The 23838-nt window shown below is 46.3% G+C and overlaps 1 protein-coding gene across 3 annotated transcripts in view; it reads left to right on the top strand.

The window, feature by feature from the left end:
* Window positions 1-746: 746 nt before the first annotated feature.
* Window positions 747-23838, top strand: part of TMEM131L (transmembrane 131 like) — a 159737-nt gene continuing 136645 nt past the window's right edge. The window contains exons 1-3 of one of the 3 annotated variants that reach the window (XM_031464452.2): window positions 747-932; window positions 1636-1706; window positions 10967-11010. In XM_031464452.2, coding sequence (XP_031320312.2) covers window positions 809-932; window positions 1636-1706; window positions 10967-11010 — 239 coding nt within the window. In that variant the 5' untranslated portion in view covers window positions 747-808. Of the gene's footprint in view, window positions 933-1337; window positions 1544-1635; window positions 1707-4410; window positions 4527-10966; window positions 11011-23838 lie in introns of those variants that run through there. The other 2 variants (XM_064488977.1, XM_064489019.1) reach the window with 2 other exon arrangements.

Raw genomic sequence — 23838 nt, 5'->3', positions numbered from 1 at the left:
AATAGGCATCCAAAGGGGAGTAGGTGCAGGGTCTTTAAAGCGACAAATCCCCTAGTAAGAGGATTCCCCACCTGTCACAACCTGGACCGGTTCCATGGAGGGTGCCGGGCGTCCCACCGCCACGCGGCGATGAGGTCAGCCTCCGGGTCTTGGGAGAGCTCTTTTTATTCTAAATTACAGACTTTGCAGCCACCGGATATCCTCGCTGCAAAACTGGCAGTAGCCATGTGGCTGCACTCGCCTTTCCTGACAACCACTGCATTATTTCCACTAATGTCCTGTCTAGGGCCTCTCGCCAGGCGACTCCTCACTCCCACCACCCACCGCCGCCCCCGCCGCGTGGGCAATAACCCGCTTGTGGCCCGTGTGCCAGAACAAAGCGGAAACCACCCCCAAAGTTCTTGGCGACAGCGGCCCGGGAGCCCCTCCCGCCACCTCTGAGCGCCCCTGTCACCGTCGCAGAGCGCGCCCGGGCCCCGCAGCTTCGGGAAGGCAGCGGCAGAGCGCTGCGGGGCGGGCCCGCAGCCATGTGCTCCGCATCGGGCGGGGCGGCGGCCGCGGAGTGCGCATTGTCCACGTTCCCCGCGCCCCGCCGCGCTCCGTCCCTCCCTATCTGTGGCGCACACGCGCGGAGCGGGCGGCGCGCAGGGCGGGGCGGGGGCGGGGGCGGGGCGGCGCGGCGCGGGGCGGGGCGGGGCGGGGCGGGGCGGGGCGGGCGGCGCGGGGGCGGGTCCGGGGCGAGGCGGCTCGGGCGCCAGCGAGCGAGCGGCGAGCTCGGCGAGCACCCGAGAGGAGCGCGAGCAGCAGCATGGCGGGGCTCCGACGCCCGCAGCCGGGCTGCTACTGCCGCACCGCCGCGGCCGTGAACCTCCTGCTGGGCGTCTTCCAGGTCCTCCTGCCCTGCTGTCGCCCGGGAGGGGCTCAGGGACAAGGTCAGCCTGGCGCCGCTTCGCTGGCTTCCCTCTTCACCCCGCCCCCCCTTCCCTTTCTTTTGGGGAACTGCTGAAATCTATCAGAAGGCGAGGAGGGGAACGGGAAAGGGGCCGAAGAAGGAAGGAAAGCGATTGCAATTCCGTGCTGATAACCTCTGCTAACCGCGGTGTACCCTGCCGCGTCCCTCACCCCCCCGACACCCGAAAGCTGGGAAGTCGCGGGGCTTGGGGACCGCCGCGCGGACCGCTAGCCGCGCACGCCCCGGAGCCTTTGTGCGCGGGCCCCGGGCGCCCCGGGCGCAGCCCCCGCTTTGTGTGGCGCGCGCTGGGGCCCCGCCGCGGCCCGGCTTCCTGCAGCTTTGTTCCGCGAGCCTGGCTGCCTGGGTCGCATCCCGCACACGCCCGCCCCAGCTGCCGCGGGATGCGGAGCGCGGGGTCCCGCGGAGTGGCTTCCCCTCTCTTTCCCCCACCAGTACGAGAGCCCCGGAGTCCGCACGCCCTCTCCTCTCCTTCCGAGGGGCCGCCGGCTTGCACCCCGTCCATTGTGTTCTGATTCTCGCCTCCCTCCTCGGGTGGCCTCCACTTCGAGAAGGAAAGGGAGGCTTGTTTTGGTGAGGCGGGTGCTTGGGGGGACGATCGGGAAACAGGAAGCGTTTCTTTTCCGTGCATTAAAAGCGCGGTGTGTTTTTCGGTGTTCTTGCAGCGGTTGAGCCTTTGCCGAACGTGGTGGAGCTGTGGCAGGCAGAAGAAGGGGAACTCCTGCTGCCCACTCAGGTGAGGACGACCAGGTGACAGGGCGGCTGCGGGCTTGCGAGCGAGCAGAGGCCCGGAGGCCGCCGGCCCCGCGGCGGCACCGGCGCTCGGGCCACTTTGCAAGGCAAATAAACGGTCGGCCGAGCCTTAACACCTGGCAGCGGTGGCCTGCCCGGCCTCCTCCCGCGCCATGTGACAGGCCGTGAGTCACGCCCGCCCCAAGTTCAGGAGGTGGGAGCCCAGGCCACCTCAGCAGGGCTGCGGCCAGCGGCGGCGGTGCCGAGGGGAAGGGCGGGCCCCGCGGCCGCCTGTGGGCTGGGGTGGGCGAGGGACCCGTGCCCTGGTCTCTGCGTGAGCCGTGCTGTGTGCCTGAGGACCACAGGCACAATATAGAATATTGATTTAAGAAATGTTAGTGAATGGTACTCACCATTAGCGTTAAGTAGCTTTGGGATGGAGATGTGACCTAAAGGATTGTAATCTTGGATTTTTTCCAAGTACCTTTAATTCGTGTTAGAATACACCCTCCTGTTAAGAACCTGAATTTCAGGTTTTGGGGTTTTTCCCCCCCTATAGGATATAATGATTGCATGTGGAAAAATCATTGCTAACAATTTGTTAGGCATCTGGCATCATACAGGGTTCACTGCTGCCACAGATACAGGACTGCAAAGCTGTCGTGTTTCAGGTTTAACTTTTAGGAGAGATTCTCATTGACTGCAGATGTGCACATTGAAATATCATGTTGGCTGTTTTTCAGCAGCAGCAGTAGTAACCTCAAATGCATGGGTTTTTTTTTGGTGGGGGGAGTATTTTGAATTACAAGGAAATACTCAGCTTGTGTGCCGTGATTTTTCAGATGTTCATTACTTCCCACATTGGTGGCAGCACTTAATTCTATGTTGTCTCTTGTGCCTGTTCAGAAAACAGGATATCTAGCTGTAACTTGACTGGAGTGCACTTTTACATTTCAGCGTTCTCCCTCCTGTGTGAAGCGTTTAGAGTGCTGGTTTTGAGATATTTGGAATATTCCTTTTAACCGGGCTAATGAATAACAGCTTCAAGGTAGAGAGGTGATTTTTAGAGGAAAAATTTCCTGGACCTTCCCTGAAGGCCAGCGGGCTGAATGGGACCAGTCCTTGGAGAAAAAGCCCCATCAGGATGGGAAGCAAATAGTTTGTCCTTCTCAAAGTTTATTCTTAAGTGGATTTTTTTCCTGATTGTAGTTAGCAGATATATAGAATATAGAAAGATAAAAAGAACGGGATAGAAATCATGCAGTTCCTGCTGCGAGAACCACACTTAACATTTGACACATTCACTTTTAAAGAAATACAGTGTAGTAGTGTTTGTGTGTGTCAGAGTTTTCAGCAGAGGCGTTAGTGACTGGAGAACTGCTTATTGTGGGGGACTGTCCTGGGCACTGTAGGCTGCTGAGCAGTTAGGGCATCTCTGCCTCTACCCGCTAGATACCAGTGGCACTCCCTCCCCCACCCCCGAAGTAGTGACAGCTAAAAATGTCTCCAGACATTGCCAGATGTCCCTGGGGAGCAGGATTGCCCGGGTTGAGAAGCACTGGTGTATATCTATACATATTTGCATTTTTACTCAGTTGTGGCCTCTACCTCTTACTGGTTAGTCTTAGAAGCCAACTCAGACAGAAAGGAAAGGAGATTAGAGACTTTCATTTGTTACAGCGGTAGTTGAAATCAGTCGCTGTGCTCAGAGGTGGACATGTCAGAGCCTCTGATGTGATTAATGATTTTATTTATAGGCTCCAGAGTTATTTTATACAATTCTTAATTTCTGGTTTTGTTTATATGTATAATGCAGTTTGTTTTGGGGAAAAAATAGCATTTGGAAGCCGTCTTTCTGGACTACTTGTTACAGAAGCATTTATAGCTATTTTAATCAAAGCTATATTGAAAGTGAAACTGGTATTCAAAGTAATTTTCTAAATATTTCATTTCTGTCTAGATGCATATTTTTGGGGACTGTTTTACCTGGTTGGGGGTGAAGATATATATGAGTCTGTCTATTTATCTATCTGAACTGCATATATATTTCTCTCTAAACTGCACATGTGTATGTGTGTGTTTTCTGAAGACAGTTATTTTTAGGGAATTCTTTTCAAAGTATTTTGAATTTTTTTTCAGAGAAAGTTCCCTCATGTGTATCACAGAGTCTGTTAAAAAGAGAACATTTATAGGTGTTATTTAAATTTGAGGGTTTTCTTCTTAATTAATTTGTAAGTTGGCTTCCTTTCAGGAAGACTTAAAGATGGCTTTGGAAACTAAGATATGTCAGTGATAGGTGACGTAGGAGCATCAGAAGGTGTGGCATTAAAACGTTGAGTACTGACATTTGCCACCACTAATTATTTATACAGTTACCTATTTTGAAAATGTTTTCTGTAGATTGGGCCTTTTTTTTCCTTGTCCTTGTTCTTTTTTCTAGTGAGTCTCTCTGAAGTAATCAAGAACTTGAAAAATGCGTTACTAGTAAAATCAAATATTACAATTGAATACTTATAAACTGCCAGGCTTATAAATCCCTCTGGCCAGGCCTCCAGGATTTGACTCATCGCTCCATCCCTTTTCACCTCCTGTCCTTGGTTTCTTCATCTGCAAAATGGGGTGAATAGCAGTGCTGGTCTCAGAGGATTTTGTGAGGATTAAGTACCTGGAACTTAGCACTTAGTATAGGTCACCTATTACTTTGGCAGTATCTCAACTGACCCCTGGATTTGGTCATTGGAGAGCACGGAACAGCTTTCCTGCTTTGAAGGGCCTGAACCAGTGCAAACAGCTCAATACTATTTTGTGCCCAATAATTGCATAGGTAAGTTACGTTATTCACATCTTTTTGTTATATACTCTTTGATGTGGTAAAATATTTTGGTCTAGGAACATTAAAAGCTCTATCAATGGTGATAATAAGAAGAAGGAAGGAAAAAAAATGTGATTTTATTTTTAGATTTACAGAATTTTTCCCTCTCCTCTGACTCTACTTCACTGCCCTGACCCCAAAGTGGTGATACTACGGAAACCAAACAAATGTTTTCATCAGCTCATTGTCAAGAAGTAATTGTGTCTGTGCAAGATACTGCTTTGTGCGCCTTCTGCCCTTTTTTTTTTTTAGGAGTGAGTGGGGAGGTAATTAGGTTTATTATTTATTTATTTTTAGAGGAGGTGCTGAGGATTGAACCCAGGACCCCGTGCATAGGAAGCACGCACTCTACCACTTGAGCTATACCCTCCCCCTGGTGCACCTTCTGACTCCACTTCAGGATCAGAACCTTCTGTGATTCCCTGTGACCCACTCGACTTGGCTCTGGCCCTCGGGGCCTTTTGCACTCTGACCTTGTCTGCAGCTCCGGTCAGTCCTCTGGGCTGCTCCCTCCAGCCTGCACCTTGGCCAGGCAGATCCAGCGGTTCCCTGCTGAATGAAAGCACAGATGCTCCTGCCCCATGGTTCGTCCAGGACCGGTCCTTCCTGACTCCCAGCTTGGCAGTGCCACTGTTACCGTCACTGTTCCTCTTCCCTCCTGGACTTTCTTGAGTGTCTGGATGTTTTCTTTGTTTTGCATATGCCTTGTTGCCCTAACTGGTATCCCTTTAAGAGTGTTTGGGTTCCCTGTTGTGGCCACGATGTTGGGCATACAGTAGGCATTCTGGGGTTAGCGCATGCGTTCTTCCTAGTGGAGAGGCAGTGGTCAGAGTCTTGTCCAGTTCCCCTGTGTATGAGTTAGTCACTCCTGAAGATGGCAGGTGGAATGTCTTAGGGGTTGAGTTCCTATTATTGGTTAATAACCACACTTTTGTTTTGTTTTGTTTTTGGTTGGGGGCCGTAATTAGATTTATTTATTTATTTTTCTAATGGACGTACTGGGGATTGAACCAAGGACCCCATGCGTGCTAAGCATGCGATCTACCGCTGAGCTAGACCCTCCCCTCTAATAATCACATTTTGGTATCAGGTCTAGCAGCAAGAAGGGCAGTGTAGAATTTGTTCATTTAATCCATTCACTCCTGAGGCCCCTGGCTGGGTCTGGGACACGGACCTTGGTGCTGAGTGGGAGCAGCTGTCGCCTGCTGAGAGCACGTTGGTCTGGTTTGGGATGGGGAGGCTCGGGGCTCTCCTGGCCTTGTTGGTCCATCTGGCAAACACCTGACATGGGCCTGGCCCAGATAGGCCCTGCAGGCCAGTGACGAATAAGAAAGTTTCTGCCTTTACAAGTCCCACATCTTGTTTATTTTAGTCCCTTAAGCCTGAGAGTGAAGATAACGGAAACTGGTAGAAAGTGAAACAGGAAATGGCACCCAAGTGGCTCAGGTACTGAGTTACGTAACAGCATCTCGCGCCAGTCCAGGAAGCACTGACTCGTGTTTGGAAATCTTTTTGTCATAGAGACTTCTTATTGGTTGAATCACCTTCCACTGTTAACATTAAAAAAAAAAAAAACTAACAGGGGTTGAATACCATTGGCATTGTTGAAGCGCTTTATAAGTATTAACTCATGTTAATACACTAAAAAGTATGACGTGTTGTGAGCTGATTTCAGATAAGGAAATGGAGGCACCCAGTAGGTAAATGACTTGCCCAAGGTGATAAGGGAATGGCAGTGGTGGGGTTTGAACCCAGGAGGTGTCCAGAGCCTAAGCTTCTGTATTGTCTGAGTTTTAGGAGTCTGACCATGACAGTGGTATTGTGGTGAATAAAGTTCCTGTGTCTCAGAGAAATAATTTCATGTTCTGTTTTGAGTTAGAAAAATTTGCTTTACGAAGTTAAAAAGAATAGTTCCATCTACTGGTATTTTTAAATTTTATTTTTATTGAATAAGTTTTATTGAGGTATAATTAACATGTTATATTAATTTCAGGTGATTCTGTATTTGGAGAGATTGCAAAATGATCACTGCAATAAGTCTAGTTAATGTCCATCACCATACAAAGTTACAAAAAAATTTTTTTTGTCTTGCGATGAGAACTTTTAAGATTTTCTCTCTTAGTAACCTTCAAATATGCAATAGAGTATTATTACCTATAATCATGTACATCATGCTGTACATTTCACCCCATGACTTATTTTATACATGGAAGCTTGTGCCTTTTGATGCCTTTCATCTCTTCTACCCACCCCCACCCCCTGTTTCTGGCAACCACTAATCTGTTCTCTGTATCTCTGAGCTTGGTGGTTTATTTTTTATTAAGATTCCATAAAAAAGTGAGATCATACAGAATTTGCCTTTCTCTGTCTGACTTATTTCACTTAACATAATGCTTTTGAGATCCATTCATGTTGTCCCAAATAGCAAGATTTCATTCTTTTTCATGGCTGAATAATATTCCATTATATATATATATATATATATATATATATATATATATATATATATATATATATATATATATATATATACACACACCATATCTTCTTTATCCAGCCATCTGCTAATGGACACTTAGGTTGCTTCTGTGTCTTGGCTACTGTAAATAGTGCTGCGGTGAACATAGGTGTGTGTATATCTTTTCAAATTAGTGTTTTAGTTTTCTTTGGATAAATACCCAGAAGTGGGATTGCTGGAGCATATGGTAGTTCTATTTTTAAATTTTTGAAGAACTTCCATACTGTTTTCCACAGGGGCTGCACCAGCTTGCAATCCCAGCAACAGTGCTCGAGGGCTCCCTTTTCTCCACATCCTCACCAGCCTTTGTTAACTCTTTGTCTGTTTCATGAGAGCTGTCTGACAGATGTGAGGTGATATCCACTAGTATTTAAACAGCTGGACTCTACTTAGCCCCGCAGACATTCATGAACATGTACTGAGGGCCAAGCACTGTTTCAGGCTCTGAGGCTGTCACGGGGAACCAAAAAAGAAACCCCACTGCCCTCGTGGAGCTGGCAGTTCAGTGGAGGCATGTAGATAATAAATAGGAACTAGACCCAGTTGTGAGTTACATAGTCTGTTACAAGGGCATCAGGACTGTGTGGTAGCAGACTGGAGGAAGACTCGGTTGATACGAGTTTTGATTTTAATTTAAGAGGTCAAGGCAGATCTCTTTGAGAGGGCCTGTTTTTAATATTTGAGCCAACCCCTGAAAGCAGCGAGAGAATTAGAATAGCTCATGCAAGGGCCCTGAGGCACTGTCAAGAGGGAGTGGGGAGAAGTTACAGGGTTTGGTTTCTGACCTTTGAGAGCTTGGTGGTGTTGGGGAGATAAGGCCGTGTTCAAGTGCTGAAATGTAGACACTGAGGGGAGAGAGGAGCTGTGTGTGTTGGTGGGTCTGTTAAGGCTCCTGGGAGAGCGGGGCCGCTTAGAGACTTGCATTGGCCTGGAACCTCACGTGGGTGTGTATGCTGAGGTTTTAAATGGGAGCCAGCCTGTCTGCTGAAGTGTGGTTGTAGAGATTGGGATCAGTGTGTCAAGTTCAAGTGACAGTTGCTCAAGTCCAGGTTCAGGAGCTTGGAGTGTACCTGACTAGCGGTTAGGCAGCCATGGTAGGTTCTTGAGCAGAGATTAACACGATGATCTTGACTCCTGGGTCCATACTATGCAGGTGGGAAGTAATGACTGATGTTGAGGAAGGTTGGTTCCTCGTTGACACACAGGATGGGTTGAAGGCAGCATTCTTTTTAAAAACAATTTTTAATTGAGATATAATTGATGTGCAATATACATATATTTCAGGTGTATAACATAGTGATCATAATTTTTGAAGCTTATACTCCATTTATAATTATTATGAAATATTGGCTAGATTCCCTGTGCTGTGCAATAATACATCCTTGTAGCTTATTTATCTTATACATAGTAGTTTGTATCTCTTAGTCCCCTACCCCTGTCTTCCCTCTTCTCGTTGGTAACTTCTAGTTTGTTCTCTGTATCCGTGAATCTTTCTTTTTTTGTTATATTTACTAGTTTGTCTTTTTTTTTAGATGCCACATATAAATGATATCATCATATGGTATTTGTCTTTCTCTAGCTTATTTCACCAAGCATAACCTCCAAGTCTATCCATATTGTTGTAAATGGCAAAATTTCATCATTTTTAATGGCTGAGTTATATTCCATTGTGTGTATGTGTACGCACACACACGTACATACATAAACATTTAAATATATATTCCTCATCTTCTTTATCCATTCATCTGTTGATGGACACTTAAGCTGCTTCCATGTCTTGGCTATTGTAAATTGTACTGCTGTGAACATTGGGGTGCATGTATCTTTTCAAATTAGTGTTTTCATTTTTTCTTGATATATACCCAAGAGTGGAATTGCTGGATCATATGGTAGTTCTGCTTTTAGTTTTCTGAGAAACCCCTATACTGTTCTCCATAGTGGCTGTACCAGTTTACCATCCCACCAATAGTGCATGAGGGTCCCCTTTTCTCCCTGTCCTTGAGAGGCAGCCGTCTTAAACAGAGTGACAAGCCCGTCTGTGGTGGTAATGCAGGCCTGGGCTACTGAAGGCTTGGTCTAATTTGCTGGCAGACAGGATGGAGGACAGTCTGAACTTTATTTCCGATGAGTGGGTAAGTCCTCATGCTTGGAGATAAAGGAGACCAGTGTAAGATGACCTTAAGGTTTGCCCAGGGGTCAAGGAGTATGATGGCATCCTGAACAGAAGGAGGCCCTTGGCAGGGACCCCTGTCTTTGAGAAGTCTGGTATGGGTCATAATTGTCTCTGGGGACACAAAGTGCGTATATCCTGGAGGTTCTGGCAGTAGGGCTGGAGCTGTAAACGAATTCATCTGACACGGACCGTGGAGTCCCTGGCATGTGCTGGGCACGGCTCAGTGCTGTGCTGACCAGAGCCACCCGAGCCTTGGCTCTTGTGGGAGGATAGGCTTTTGTTGAGTATCTGCATGTGTGATTGAGCAGTTGGGGCCGGAGGCTGGGGTTTGGTCTGATGGTTGCCAGCGTAGGTCAGCATTTGGAGGGCATTAGTGGAGAGGGGTCTGGGCCCAGGAGGACTGGCAGTGATGGGGAGGAAGAGGGCAGTGTGACCAAGAGAAGCTGGAGGAACGGAAAGGGTCGGTACTCCCGAAGCCACTGAGCTTGGGGAAGACTCTTCTGTCACCAGCGCATCTTCCAGGCAGACAGCAGTGAAGCGTTTAACTGGATCTGCCCTTCCGTTTCTATTGCAAGCACCTTTCCTTTTCCCCTCCCGGTATGTGATTTTTGGTCCCATTTTGGCCCTGGCAGTCTTGGAGAAGATGTTGAAAGTCCTTTCGAGTATGATATGTATGCCATGTATAATGTTATCAGCCTTTTTACGTTGGTGTCAAAATATACCATTGGTTCATTTGGAGGAGTCTGAGCTAAACAGTGCATTTTTGATATTGGGGGATTTGAATTATCATTAAATTTTATCTCGTGTGATTAAACTTAAACATCAAAGAAAGGCTTGTGGAGAGAGGAGTTTTGTCGAATTTTGAGATTATGTTTTGGCTGTGATTTTAATAGGTAGAATGTTTACTTACAATGACTATCTAAGAGATCACTTGGCAATTTATGGCTTTTAGTGGTGTCATTCTAATGTCATTCTTTTTTCCAATAAATATTTATTGAATGTCTGTGAGATTTTTTAAAAATTGTATTTGCATTCTTCTTTTAATTGACATATAGCCAGTTTACAGTGTGTCAATTTCTGGTGCACAGCATAGTGTTTCAGTCATACATATACATACATCTGTTCATTTTCATATTCTTTTTCATTATAGCTTATTACAAGTTGTTGAATATAGTTCCCTGTGCTATACAGTAGGACCTTGTTGTTTATCTATTTTATATACATTAGTATCTGTAAATTTCAAATTCCCAATTTATCTTTTCCCACCTCCTTTACCCCCTGGTAACCATAAGTTTGTTCTCTGTGAGTCTGTTTCTGTTTTATAAATAAGTTCGTTTGTGTCTTTTTTTTTTAAGATTCCACATATGAGTGACATATGGTATTTTTCTTTCTCTTTCAGTCTTACTTCATTTAGGATGACAATCTCCAGGTGCATCCATGTCACTGCAAATGGCATTATTTTATTCTGTTTTATGGCTGATTAGTATTCCATTGTATAAATACACCACAACTTCTCTATCCAGTCATCTGTTGATGGACATTTGGGTTGTTTCCATGTCTTGGCTGTTGTAAATCGTGCTGCTGTGAACATTGGGGTCGTCACCCCTGTGAGAGTTGAAGAACAGTTTTTTATTTGTTTTGTTGTTTTGGAGATTTCATGTTCCTTTGAAACAACTGTTAAAGCATGTTCTTTCTCAATAGGGTGATTCTGAAGAGGATATGGAGGACCATTCTCAAGAGCAAAGGTAAGGAAAAAAGTGGGAGCAAATATATGCTGAATTTCCTTGCCTGCTAGGATGCTATCTGAAGTCTTGGCCTATGTCTGTGCTTGTATATCTAATATTATCTGTGATGTACCTTTGTCTTTGGCATTGGGGTGTCTGTACTCTCTAATAATTAATATGACTTTGTTTAAAATAAGGTTGCACAGAAAGCTGTTAAAGTACCCCCTCCTCCCACACCAACTTCACTTCTCCATGGCGTGCTTACACCTTCCTTCTTGTTTACAAACATCTATGGAGCATCAGGCATGGTGCTGGGTGCTGGACTTAAAACATTGACCAAGACCTGTTTGTGTGTAATAGAGAAGTCAGACATTATTGTTAAAAAAAAAAAAGTATGCTTATAATAAGAACTATCAAGAATTAGATTTCTGTAGTAGAGAGTAATGAGGTGGATAGGGTGGTCAGGTGGTCAGAGGTGACAGCTGAAGCCTGGAGGATGTGTGGGAGCAGCCATTCAGCAGGTGGAGGGAATGACAGGTGCAAAGGCCCTGTGGTAGGAAGCCCTGGCAGCAATCCAGGAACTTGGGGCAGGTAATGTGGTTTTGTAGGATAGTGAGATGAGGCTACAGTAAGGAGGTTGGGTTTTATTATTATTATTATTTTTTAATGTTTTTTAAGTGTGGGATGAGTTGTCAAAAGATTTAAAGCAGGGGCTAGCAAATCAAAAGATGAAAATTAAATTTTTAAGAGACTGCTTTGGCCATGGGACAGTCTTGGTTAGTTGTCAAACTGGGATATCTGGTCCCTTGGGGGTACATGAAGATACTAAGTGGTACCTGGGCATGGGGATAACTTTCAGAGGATCAGCTTTTAATCCCCAACATTTGTATATTCTCCTGAAACTAATCTGTCTGTAGGTTGCAAGTTGTCCTTTTCCACGTCTTCTTTTGCAATCTCACATCTCCACTTTGCCAAAGAAGGGCATACTTCTTACCCAGCCCTGATCCTGCTGTGTGCTTCATTTTGGGCGAAGGGACAGTGTGAAATATTGGTTAGGAGAAAGCAGTTTAACTCTGATTGGATGACAGATTGATTTGTACTCTGGTGGTTTTCAAATCTCTCTGTAAAATTGAAGGCGGACCCGATCAAATTGGCAGTTATTAGACCATCAAAAGTTCTTTTCAATGATAGATAAAGTGATTTTTGGATCAAGTGCTGAGGGAGTTTAGAGAATCTAGGGCCAGTGCTATACAAAGCTGCTTCCTGAATCACATGTACTTGTGTGAACAAGCTTTTCCAGTGCTTATGTTCAAACCAAACAGACAAAAAAAAACCAAGGACGGTAAGATGAACTTGGTGCTGATCACTGCTGTCTCATTCTAGCAGTAATATTGACATGAACCAATTGGGGGAAAGACAGGTCCATCCATCTCATTAAAGGATGCATTTTTAATAAAATGTGAATTTGTATGTTCAGTTACCTGTCTAAATTTGTGAAACTTGTTGGTTTGATTAGTTGTGTGCTAATCAAAATCACATCAATAATTCAGAAGAAAAAAAATTTAAGGTCTCGACCCTGTGGTCACAGGAAATCTCAATTTACAGTTTTATTGAATAAGGCTTTGAATGTAAATATATATTACTTTCAAATTCTTTGTGGGACTTTTCAGCAAGAGAGGAAAAAAAGCCTCTCTGTATATTTTCAAAAATGGATGATGACAGATGTCATTGCAGTGGTATTTAGAGTCCTTTGAATATATTTGAAAAAGTGTGAGTTTTATGAAAAACGCTGATATTTACAGTACACTAGAAATTACATTCTTTGCAAACATTTAAACGTGGAGTGTAACACCTTAAATACTGGGGTCACTTAACTATATGGGGCAGCGTTCAGAGTTTGTCACAGTCTTGTTTGAGGGTCTGGAAGCAAGAAACACTGAGAAGTGCTGGTGGTGGTTCCGGCTGGGCTGGCGGTGGTGGGGACGGAAGTACGAGGAGGGGTCTGAGATGAATTTCTGTTGACTTGGTCGTGGAGAGGGAGAGAGGAAAACCGTGGAGGGCTTCTGGAATTCCAGTTCAGCATCTGGGGAGAGAGGATGACTGTGATGGGAGAGGATCTAGTGGGAAGGAGATCAGCCCGCTTGGCTGTCTTCTCGGAATCTCAGGCTTGATGGAACACGTCCCGGGGAGGGGGCAGGTGGGCAGGTGGGCAGGGGAGGTGAGTGTGGAGTGGGAATGCCCGGGCTGGGCTCCGGGGGCCTTGTGTGTGTGCCTTGGCCCTGGTTTTCCTCTTTTCCAGGTGTAGTTCTCCTCTTTCTTATGAATGAGAACCAGTTTCTTTTCACCAACTTCTCGTCACAGGTAAAGGTATTAAGTCGGATTTTATCCTTGTTGCTGATTTGACACAGATTATCAGAGTGAAGGTGTGGGAGTGAGGGAGATTGAGACAGTGGCTTTCAAGCCTTTTGACAGTGACTCACAGTAAAAGATACATTTTACATCACCATTGCTTGCGCACCCAAAGGCAACCTGTGTGGATGTGTGAATATGTCCCTGTATGCTTATTTATTTATGTATAAAATAGTGCTTACTTTTGCTACCTGTGGTGTCCTCTGTTTTCTATTTCATTTTTTTTTATTGTGGCAAAATAAATATATTTACCATTTTAGCCATTTTTAAGTGTAGAGTTCTGTATATTAGGTAAATTCACATTGTGCAACCATCACGACCATCTGTCCATGGAACTTGTTTTGTTTGTTTTTATGTGTGTATTTTTTTTTCCTTTTTCAGTTTTAATAGGTAGAATGATTACAGTTTGCACACATATACATTATGTTGCATGTAAATACATATATACAGTGTACTGCATTTTTTTTTTAGTTTATATGTATGTACATTGTTTCTAAGAACAGATTAGAGCTTTGGCTTTTTAAATTTATATAGTTATCAAAGGAGTAAAGCCAACCACAAAATAAGAATCAACAGAATGCAGTAATCTAATATTAAAGGACAGTCAAATATGCTTATGCATATTCAAGAAATCAGTCATCTAAGTAATAAATAATAAGTAGTTCATTTGTTTTTAAGTGTAGAGTTCTGTGGTATTAAATAAATTCACATTGTTTGTAACCATCATGACCATCTGTCCAGGGAACTTTTTTATTTCATTCAAAAAATGCTAGTTGCTACGGCTGAGTTGATTTCAAAACTCCTTAATCATGATTCACAGTTTGGTCAGCCCTGATTTATATGTTTTAATCTTCTCAGAATCAACTATTCCAGCATTTTGCTGTGTTTTATCCCTAGTTGCTTTCCTTTTAGCTGGACTTCCAAGCCTCTTGGTTGCTTTTGGGTTTTTTTGTTTGTTTGTTTTCAGTTGAGATTTTTTTTCCTCTTGTGTGACAGCAAGTTCATGATGCAGGTTGGATGTTGAAAACCTTCTAGAACACCTTCGTGTCCATTTCCGTAGCTTCTCGTGTTCTCTCTGTGAATTCTAAATCTGATGTCCTTTGATGGGTAAAGTAATCACCAGAGTTCTTACTATTTATTTACCTTCTACTGCACAGAAGGGATTTTTTTAAGAAGGTGAAAGTTTTAATACTTTCAAAACTCATATAATCTCTTGTGACTTTTAAATTAAACCTTTTGCTTTTAGGATACATGGAAAAGCTGTAAAGATCGTGCAGAGAGTTTACCCTAATGTCAGCGTCTTATGTTACTGGGGTACATTTGTCACAGCTGAGAAACCAGCACGGGTTCTTTACCATGAACGAAACTCCATTCTTTATCCGGATTTTCCTGGTTTCCCCCTAATGTTCTCTGTCCCAGGGTCCTACCCAGGACATCATATTCCTTTTAGTTGTCACATCTTAAGATCCTCTGGGTTGTGACAGTCAGACGTCCCTGACTTTCGAAACCTTGGCTGTTTTGAAGTTCTGGTCAGGTGTTTTGTAAAGTGTCCATCCATGTGGAGTGGTCTGAGGTTTTTCCTCATGCTTCTGTTACCGAGTCCAAAGTCGTTCTGCTTGCTGCACGACAGGCCAGTAACTCGGTAGACAAAGTGTTGGGGCAAGGAATAATGACTTTATTTGGAAAACCCGCCAACCTAGAAGATGGCCGACTACCGTCCTGGAGAACGATCTTCCCCAAATCTGAATTCAGGCTCTTTTTTTCCTAAAAAGGGGAGGGGGTGTGCTTGGTTGTTGCAGACTTCCTGGTGTAGGAATCCTTTGTTCTTGGAATCCTTTGTTCTTGCAGCTGTCCACGTGGGTCAGATCATGGTGTCCCTGTAAAACCTCCAACAAAACAAACTTTTCCTATTCTGCAACTTGTTATCTCTATACGAATGCGAAGGTGTTATGCCCTTAAAGGTCAGAGTCTTGAGAATGGGCTCTCCTGTATATTTCAGGCTGTAGGCAACTTTCTGCAGAAGGTTCAGAGCCAGCAGAACTAAGCCTAGGAAACAGAGCACAGGGTTAAAGCCAAAGGAACGGCTCTAATGTGGAGTCAGATTTGTTCTTTTCTGTTACTGTCTGGTTGAGTTTATGGGCTTTGGGGAGGAGGAGCATTCCCATCCTAGTCAAGGGTACCGCTGTCAGCGTGACTTAGCACTTGACATTGACCTTGGCCACCTGGTGGAGGTGCTGCTGGTCAGCTCTTTCCACTGTAAAGTGACTTTTTTCTTAAACCTCTTTCTTCAGAGGCGAGTCATTAAGTGGAATTACACTCCACCTCCATGAATTATTTAGAATTCTTCTGTGTGGGAGATTTGTCTCTTCTCTCCCATCCATCGATTTACTCAGTCATTTATTTATGGCGCGGGTATTCATTTTCTACTCTGGGCTGTGATCAGTCCTAGGTTTGCCCTGCTCTTTTCATGCCATTTTCCCTTAACTTGATTTATGAAGTTGTTGGTATCTCTTCACACGTTTTTCAAATGCTTTTCGGATTGTCATTTTAATCACTCCCCTGCTGCGCTAACTTTAGTGAGATTAAGATGAACTTGAAGCAGGTGGGAAGGGTTAAATTGGAAACTGGAAAATTGCACCTCTTGGGGAGTGATAAAAAGAAAAAGAAAAAAAAAGAAAAAGAAAGGAAAGAAAAAAAAAAAGGAAAAATGAACTTGACTTCAGTAGAACCAGCATGTGTGAATCCCACAAAATGAGCGGGTCTCTGAGAGAACCCATATAGGAGAGCGGCTCCTGACTTGGATTCAAGAGAGCAATCTGACCATGAAAGAGAGTCTCAGGACGTCCCGGGGAAAGTGTAGGCGGCACTGACATGTCGCTGGAGAGTCTAGACCGTGAAGGGGGCTCTGTGTTTCACTCCCAGGCTGCCCATGGTGGGACCAGAACCAGACCACTGCTGACTGGGGAGCCGGCGCAGGGCACCAGAGCTGCTTGCCTGTAATCTCAAAGTTCGGGAAAGCTTTTAGGGTCATTGGCCTCATTGAAGATTTTGTTTATATTATCTTGACTTCATCTTCCGTGCATGCTATTTAATTGTTCTTGGTTGAAAGCCAAAGAAGCAATATTTGAAAAATGTCTTCCCTCTCTCTGGTCCAATCCCCCTTTTTCTCTGGGGTGTTCTCGGATATCCACAGTCATCTGTTCCTCCGCTGAGAAAGAAAGAGTGCTGCTGTGAATTCAGGGGGAGAGCGGAGGGGAGCGAGAATCGACTGCTCTCCGGGAAGCAGGTCCAGCTCTCCCATACGCCTTTGTGGAGTGTATTTGTTAGAAGGTGAAAAGTTTCAGCATTGGCCAAGTATGAATAGTATATTATGTCAACTTTTGAAATGATCATGTTAAATCACAAATACTGACTGGCTGGGGCTAGCTAAGTTGCTGTGGAAGGCCCCTTTCTGAAAAAATGTGCTTTTATCTGGTTGGAAGCAGCAGCAACATGTGTTCTCCTGAAACCGTTTACAGCCGTTAGAGGCCATCAGAAGAGTCAGAACACGAAGGAAATCTCATTAACCTTTCAGCAGCGTACTGAAAGATGTAATTGCAGACAAAAACGACTTAATCTTCAGGGAAGCTTCCTTTTGGCGATGAAGGGATCTCAGAGCCCCTCAGGGAACAGAACTCCTCTCCACTTTTCTTTGTTTTCCTTCAGAAATTGGAAACTGTGTTTTTAGCACAACCCTCAAGTTCCTTCCCTGTTGATAGGATCATGCATCTTAAACCTGAAGTTGGCTCCCCAGACTCCGTCCTGATCCTGAATGCCCTCTCTTCCCCTCGGTCATGTCCCTGGGCGATCATGCCTGCTCTCTGGGCTTTTTATGGAGAGAAGGAACTTGAACTCAGTGGTACCTGCTGCCCAGGGGCCTCACCTGTGCACTTGCCTACAGAGCTCGCCTCAGTGTGTCCTGCATGCAGCTCTGGGCTCAGTCTGCTGCAGCCCCTCCCCCACGCTGCTCCTCCAGCGTGGCCCCTTCCTCTCTGCTGACCTTGAACTCCTTTGCTGGAAGTCAGGAATCCCCTCGCCTCCTCTCATACTCCCCGTCCCCAGTGGCTCACCAGGTCTGGCAGCATCTTCTTCAGATGGTCTCCTGCCTGGGTTTTACAGCTGCCACAGCCTGTTCTCCGCGTTCCTACCCAAGTGACGCATCTCAGACGTCCATCCTTGGGGGAGGGTCTCGCTCAGTGGTAGAGTGCATGCTTAGCATGCACTAAGTCCTGGGTCCAATCCCCAGGACCTCCATTAAAATAAATAAATAAGTAAATAAACCCATTTACCCCCCCCCCAAAAAAAAGATACATCCTTGCCTGTTATTCCTCTGACAAGCAGCCTTTTGTGGACCCCCTTACCTTCTGGATAAAGTGCACGGCACAAAGGCCTTTTGTGATGGAGGTGCTGCTCACCGGCCTTCCTCCCCCTGCTTCTCACTTCCCCTCATTCTCACAGCCTCTCTCTCTCCCTCTCTCCCTCTCTGCTGCCCAGACACTCTTCTCTCCCCTGGCAGACCCCTCACCCTGATCCATCCGTCTTGCTCCATGTGCATTGTGGGCTTCTCCCAGCCAGGCGCGTACCCCTCTGTGTACAGTCGCCTTTCTCAGGGGACCTGTCCGTGTCTCAGTCCACTGATTCCCCAGCATCTAACCTACTACCTCACCCCTTGGAGAGGAGCTGAGTATAGGGGTGCCCCCCCTCCTACTTTTAACGTTTCTTTGACGTTGATTGCTTGTCGTGCTTCACCTGCTCTTCATATCCAAGTGCACAGACTGTGTTTGCCCTTGAAACCACAGTACTGGTATGAGTATTAGGGGCTGGTGGCTTTTAAATTGGGTTATTGCAGTCGGTGTGTTTTTAAAGAGACTGGGTTCTGAGCTCTCTCCCTCGTGCCTCGTGGTACCTTCTACAGGTTTGTATGGTCTCAGGAAAGTTGTAGAGTGAACAGATTGAGTCGTGGTCTTTGTGGTCATGAGGGTATAAAGTGACTTCCCTTTGACTGTAATAAACTTCATAATTTAGATGTTGTCCTTTGAATATAGGCTTTAAACAGGGTTCTTGGTATGTATTGAGTTTGTTAAGCCATGAACTCCTTTTTGGGTTTTCTTAGGTTGTGAAATTTTTAGCAGAGCTTTTGACACTTCTATAATGATGTAGCCCTCAAATGAAATCAATTAGAAAATTAATATAATCGGATCAGAATCCTAATTCTGATTTTCATTGAAGTTTTTACTTCTACCAGAGAGAGATAGATAGATAGAAAGATATATTTTTACACACTCTGGAGTGATGAGGGTTGTGCTAATTTGTATCTTTATGTTGAAAAGGATGTTTGAACCAAGTTTAATAATTCCAGGTATATTTTGAAGGGTTAATTTAGAATAAGGACAGGCAAAACACTTCATTAATGTTGGTATTACTGAAACAAAAAAGTGGAATTGAAGTCTGGAGAGCTTGGGTGTGTTCCGTAGATGTGGCGGTCTAGCGCCAGGACCTGTGGGTTCATGACGTTAGACTAGGGGTGCCTTTAGGGGAAGTGGCTTAGCTAACCCTGAAAGTCTGACCCTCATTGGCTTCCTTCCCCTTGCCGCTCAGTGGCCTGACTATTTATTACTACTTGTCATAATATTTAATGGTGGAGTAACTGGAATCCATGCAGTCTGGTGGGCGTTCCAAGCAAAGAGCAAGGCAGATTCAACAGCCCAGGAAGAATTCCCCATGGAAATTACACATGGTTAAAAAGCATTAAAAAAAAGATTTGAGAAGCTTCATTTTAGACAGGAGTGAAGGTATGGCTCTGAGCAAGACATACTTGGGTGTTTTGCCATTGGGAACCCAACTTACGTCTTAAGAGATGAGCTGACATTTTGGTCATTTGGCGCTGCTTCTACCCCCCACCCCCCCGCAACAGAGGCCCAGGGGACTGAACCCAGGACTTTGTGCACACCAAGCACGTGCTTTACCCCTGAGCTGTACAACCTTCCCCCCAGTTTTGGGCTGCCTTTATGCAGCAAGCATTGCTCTTTGGGTTACTGTTTGCTCCCCTTGCCATGGTGGGTCAGTGAGAAATAAAGATACTCGAGATGGCTCGCAGTATATTGGCAGCAGTATTGATTAGTTCTGTAAAGGTGTTCCAGACATATTGTGACACCAAGCTGCTTATCCTTAAGAAGGTGTCAGAGTCTGGGATTTCCAGGTTTAAAGGAGAAATAGAATTTCCCAGGGCAGTGTTCTCTGTCTAGGAACACCAATAATAAGATAATGGGGTCTCCTAGGAGCTTGTTAATCTAGTTTTAAACAAATTGTCATCAAATTATTAGTTTGTTGTTAGAGTCTTCCACATCTGAAATAGGACTCCAGAGTGATAGTGACACCCCCCCCCCCCGCCCCACATTGCCACTTTCCAAGTAATTACTATGGTAGTTTGGCCAGTATTTCACAGACTTCGTGCTCAATAAAGATGTTTTTGGAACCATTGTTTTAGGGTTTGCCATTTCATCTAATTTATAAATGATGCAAGAAGTCTTGTGTGCTTATTGTAGTCTTTCCTAGTGTTTCCCCGCATAACAGTGGGGATGTAGTTTTGAAAAGTGCTCTGAGCATAAAAATTCTGTGAAATCAAAAAAAAAAAAAGCATTTATTGAGAATTTGCAGTCATTTAAAAGTTACTCACTGGTGATTCCTTGTTTTTTTTCCCTTCTCCCAAAATCTTTTAATAAAATGTATGTTTCAGGAAAATGGCCATATTTACCTGCTGGCATTATTCCCTCTACCATATGGATACTTAGCCCAGGTGGGGAAGCCTGGGTTTAGTGCCGTACCTGCTTCCCCCTACACCCCGACTCCCGTTCCTGTTGTTTCTACCCAGTTTGTTCCAGCAAACATGGCTCTGAATGGCATGTGGCTCTTGAGCTAAAACCAAACTTCCCCAGTAGTAAAGCTGATTTGTCAGCTGTGGAATGTCCAAAGGAGCCCACTGCTGCATCTGAAGGTAGTGCCCAGAGAATAGCTTCTGTGAAAGGGAAGACGCAGCGTGTGGCCTCCCGAGGTGACCGCTGTGGAAATGTACATAGCAACTGTGTCACGTGGACGCCGCCTTGTACGACAGTGACTTTCCGGGCTGTGCGACCTACCTGCGGGTGTTGGTTCCTGTAACTGTCACTCAGTTATTGGTAATAGGTGAAGTCCTGTTTGAATAACAGTCCAACAGTGTTCCAGTTGACAGTTGCAGCAGATGCACGTATTAGGAATTTTTGGTGAAGTAATTCTGCTGGGATTATGATTAATCTTTATCTCTTAAAGTCAGGCCATGTTCTTCCAGTTAATACATTCAGAGTTGGATTTAAATCATTGCCTAGGACTTTATGGTTTATAGAGTGCTTTTCACACGTGCATTTTTCTTAGGAAACCGGCATGTATGTACTGGTATTCCCGTTTTGTAGCTGAGGAACAAGTTGCTAAAGGCAAAGCAGTTTAAGATCACAGAGCTACGTGGTGGCAGAACAGGCCAGCCAGCTGGGGTGTCCTCTTCCCAGATCCACTGGTCCACCTTGTATCTATAGTGAAGTAGGTTAGAAAACCATTTTCCCAGTTAGATATACTCCATACCTGCTCTCCACAGAAGGAAGGTAAGTCTAAGATTGATGTGTGAAAGCAGGTGAATTCTCTAGGAAGCTTTAGCAGCTGGGGTTCCTAGCAAACCCCTGGGAAAAGTGAGCATGGCTCTTGTAAGGCAGACCCCGAGCCGGGTCTTCAGAACCCTTCACTGTGCGCTGGATGGTTTGCTTCTTCAGTTTCACACGATTTCTAAGTGTTCCTCCACTGTCAGCTGCATGGCTTTTGGAATCATTGGGAAAGTTTACCTCTGGGATTTTAGGGTGACAATTTGGAACACCTGCCACTGCAGCGCCCGCCGAGAGGTTGCCCTGTGTCCTCGGATGGACGTGCTATCCGGTGAGCTGGCTTTGCTTTGTGATTAGATATTTTCAGCTTCAAGTAACAGAGAGCCCTGACTCAACCAGCTCAAATAATAAAGAATGTATTATGTCACTTAACAAGAAGCCCGGAGGCAGGGTGGTGCTGGGTTGGTTTACTGAGCAGGTGAGCCCAGCCAGGCAGCCGGGCTCTTCCCACCTGTCTGTGCTGTGGGCCCCTGTTTGGCCCAGCAGCCCCCGCCACCCAGCTTGCGGGAGGCCTGCGGGCCTTGCAGGGCTTCCCACGTGAACATCGTGATCAGGTTACAAGAGCCTTGGTCCTGTGCCTTTCTCAGGGGCACCCCTCGGCGAACTTCCCTTTACACCTCACAGGTCAAAATGGGTCTGTACCTACTCACCCTGCACCCTCCCCAGCCTAGGGAGTGGTGGGACCGCTGGGATCAGCCTTGGGGTCAGTCACGGGGAATGGTGCACCCCGAGCTGCCGTAGGGGAGGGGCTGGGTGGGAGAGGGTCATTGCAGTCCCTGTCACTTGTGCCCAGCAAGGAAGGGAAGAGCCAGGCAGCGTTTCTCAAAGTCTCGTCCTGGAACCGACAGAATCAGCAGTGCCTGGGAACCTGTCGGGCCGTTCCCAGACCCCACCCCAGGCCTGCTGAATCAGAGGCTCCCGGGTGGGGCCTGCGAGCTGTTTGAACAAGCCTTCCAAGTGATTGTGATGCAGCCCAGGGCCGAGAACCACAGGTCCCGGCCAAGGCATCTAAGGAAGCACTTTCTGAAATATGCTTTTGGTTGAAGCAGAAGTGGACTTGCAGATGAAACAGTGGGTGCGAGTGGGGAGACCTGGCTGTCCTGCAGCACCGGCCCCCCATCACCACCTGGGGTTTTAGCAAACCCAGATACCCATGTCCCTCTCGGTGATCAGGCTTCAGCCAGCCGACCCAGTTTTCCTAACAGAGTTCTGTCGTGGTTATGGGGTTGGGAATAGGTTCCAGGGTGAGCCTGACTGTCCCTCACCCCCCGCCGGTTGAGGTCCATCCGGCCCTGGCAGGCCTGGTCAACAGGTGGGTGAGGCCGTCCAGGGCGGCTTCCAGAGAGAACTGAGGAACTTTCTCAGGGATAATCCATTCATTATAAGGGAAGTGAATCTGGCAGAAAACCTTGGCCCCAAAACAGAAAGTCTCAGTTATGGGATGGGAGTGGCCATTCACAGTACTGGGCGGTGTGTATGTGCTCAGATCTGCTTCTTGGCCCAGCTCCCTGTGGGCACGTGGCTGTATGTGTGTGTGTGAGAGAGAGTGTGTGAGCCTGTAAGGGGGCTTGCTAGGACATGAGGAAGCATATTACTTAAGTAAAAACTGAAAGAAGTGTTCTAAAAATGCTGTGAGAAAGTGGGGGGTGGGCAGAAGCAGCACAGGCCCCACCCACACCGCAGGACCTTGCACATCCGGCCCGATTCCCCCACCCCACCCCGTCTCCCGGCTGGGATGCTGGCTGGAGGAGCAGGGATGGTACCCAGGGGCAGGGCAGGGCTGGACGGAAGGGACATGGTTGAGACCAGGGCCTTGGGTGGCTGAGCCTGTCCTGAGACCCCTTGGGGGAGGGAGGCCCCCCCAGGCAAAGCACAGGCTGGGGGTTCCCTGCGCTCTTTGTGGTGCAGTGGGAGCCGTTGGCAGCTGAAGGGGCCAGAGTGGGGAGGGCTGGAGGAAGAAGCCCAAGTTCAGGTGTGCTGCCTTAGTTTCCTGGGGCTGCCATAACAAAGTACCGCAAACTGGGTTGCTTCAAACAACACAAGTTTATTCTCTCTCAGTTCTGGGGGCTGGGAATCTGAAAGCGAGGTGTTGGCAGGGCCACACTCCCTCTGAACCATGTAAGGGGGCTCCCTCCTTGCCTCTCCTTAGCTTCTGCGGACTTGCCAGTGACCTTCAAGATCCTTGGCTTGCAACCGCATCCCTCCAGGCTCTGCCTCTGACATCACACACGGGTCTCCTTGTGTGTCTCCGTGTTTTCACATGGCTGTCTCCTTAGAACGGGCCCACCCTACCCCATAAGGCCTGATCTCAACTAATGACATCTGCGACCACCCTGTTTCCAAGTAAGGTCGGGTTCTGAGGTCCCGCGGGTTAGGACCACAGCATGTCATCATCGGGCACACAATGCAAGCTGCTACAAATGGAGACTCGCTCCTGAGCCCTCCTGAGGGTCACCTCACCTCCTTTCCCTGTGCCCTCCCCCAACTCTGGGGCTCCTAGGAAACACCTTTGGTACTGAGCTGGTGCCCTGTGAAGCCACTGGCTGGGACTGTCATTCTTTGAGCTGCATTTCCAGGACTCCAGGGGCCGCAACAGGCCCCACGGGTTTTCTTTACCAACTCATTGAACCTGGCCTTTTGGTGGAATGGGTTTTATTTCTAAATTATGTCTTTGTGTATCTGCAAGAGCACATCCAAGGGAGTTCTTTATTTTATT

This window comes from Camelus dromedarius, chromosome 1 (genome assembly GCF_036321535.1).
Source record: "Camelus dromedarius isolate mCamDro1 chromosome 1, mCamDro1.pat, whole genome shotgun sequence".
Lineage (NCBI taxonomy): Eukaryota > Metazoa > Chordata > Mammalia > Artiodactyla > Camelidae > Camelus > Camelus dromedarius.
The sequence above is the reverse complement of the archived record's forward strand: the minus strand, read 5'-3'. Positions and strand labels throughout refer to the sequence as shown.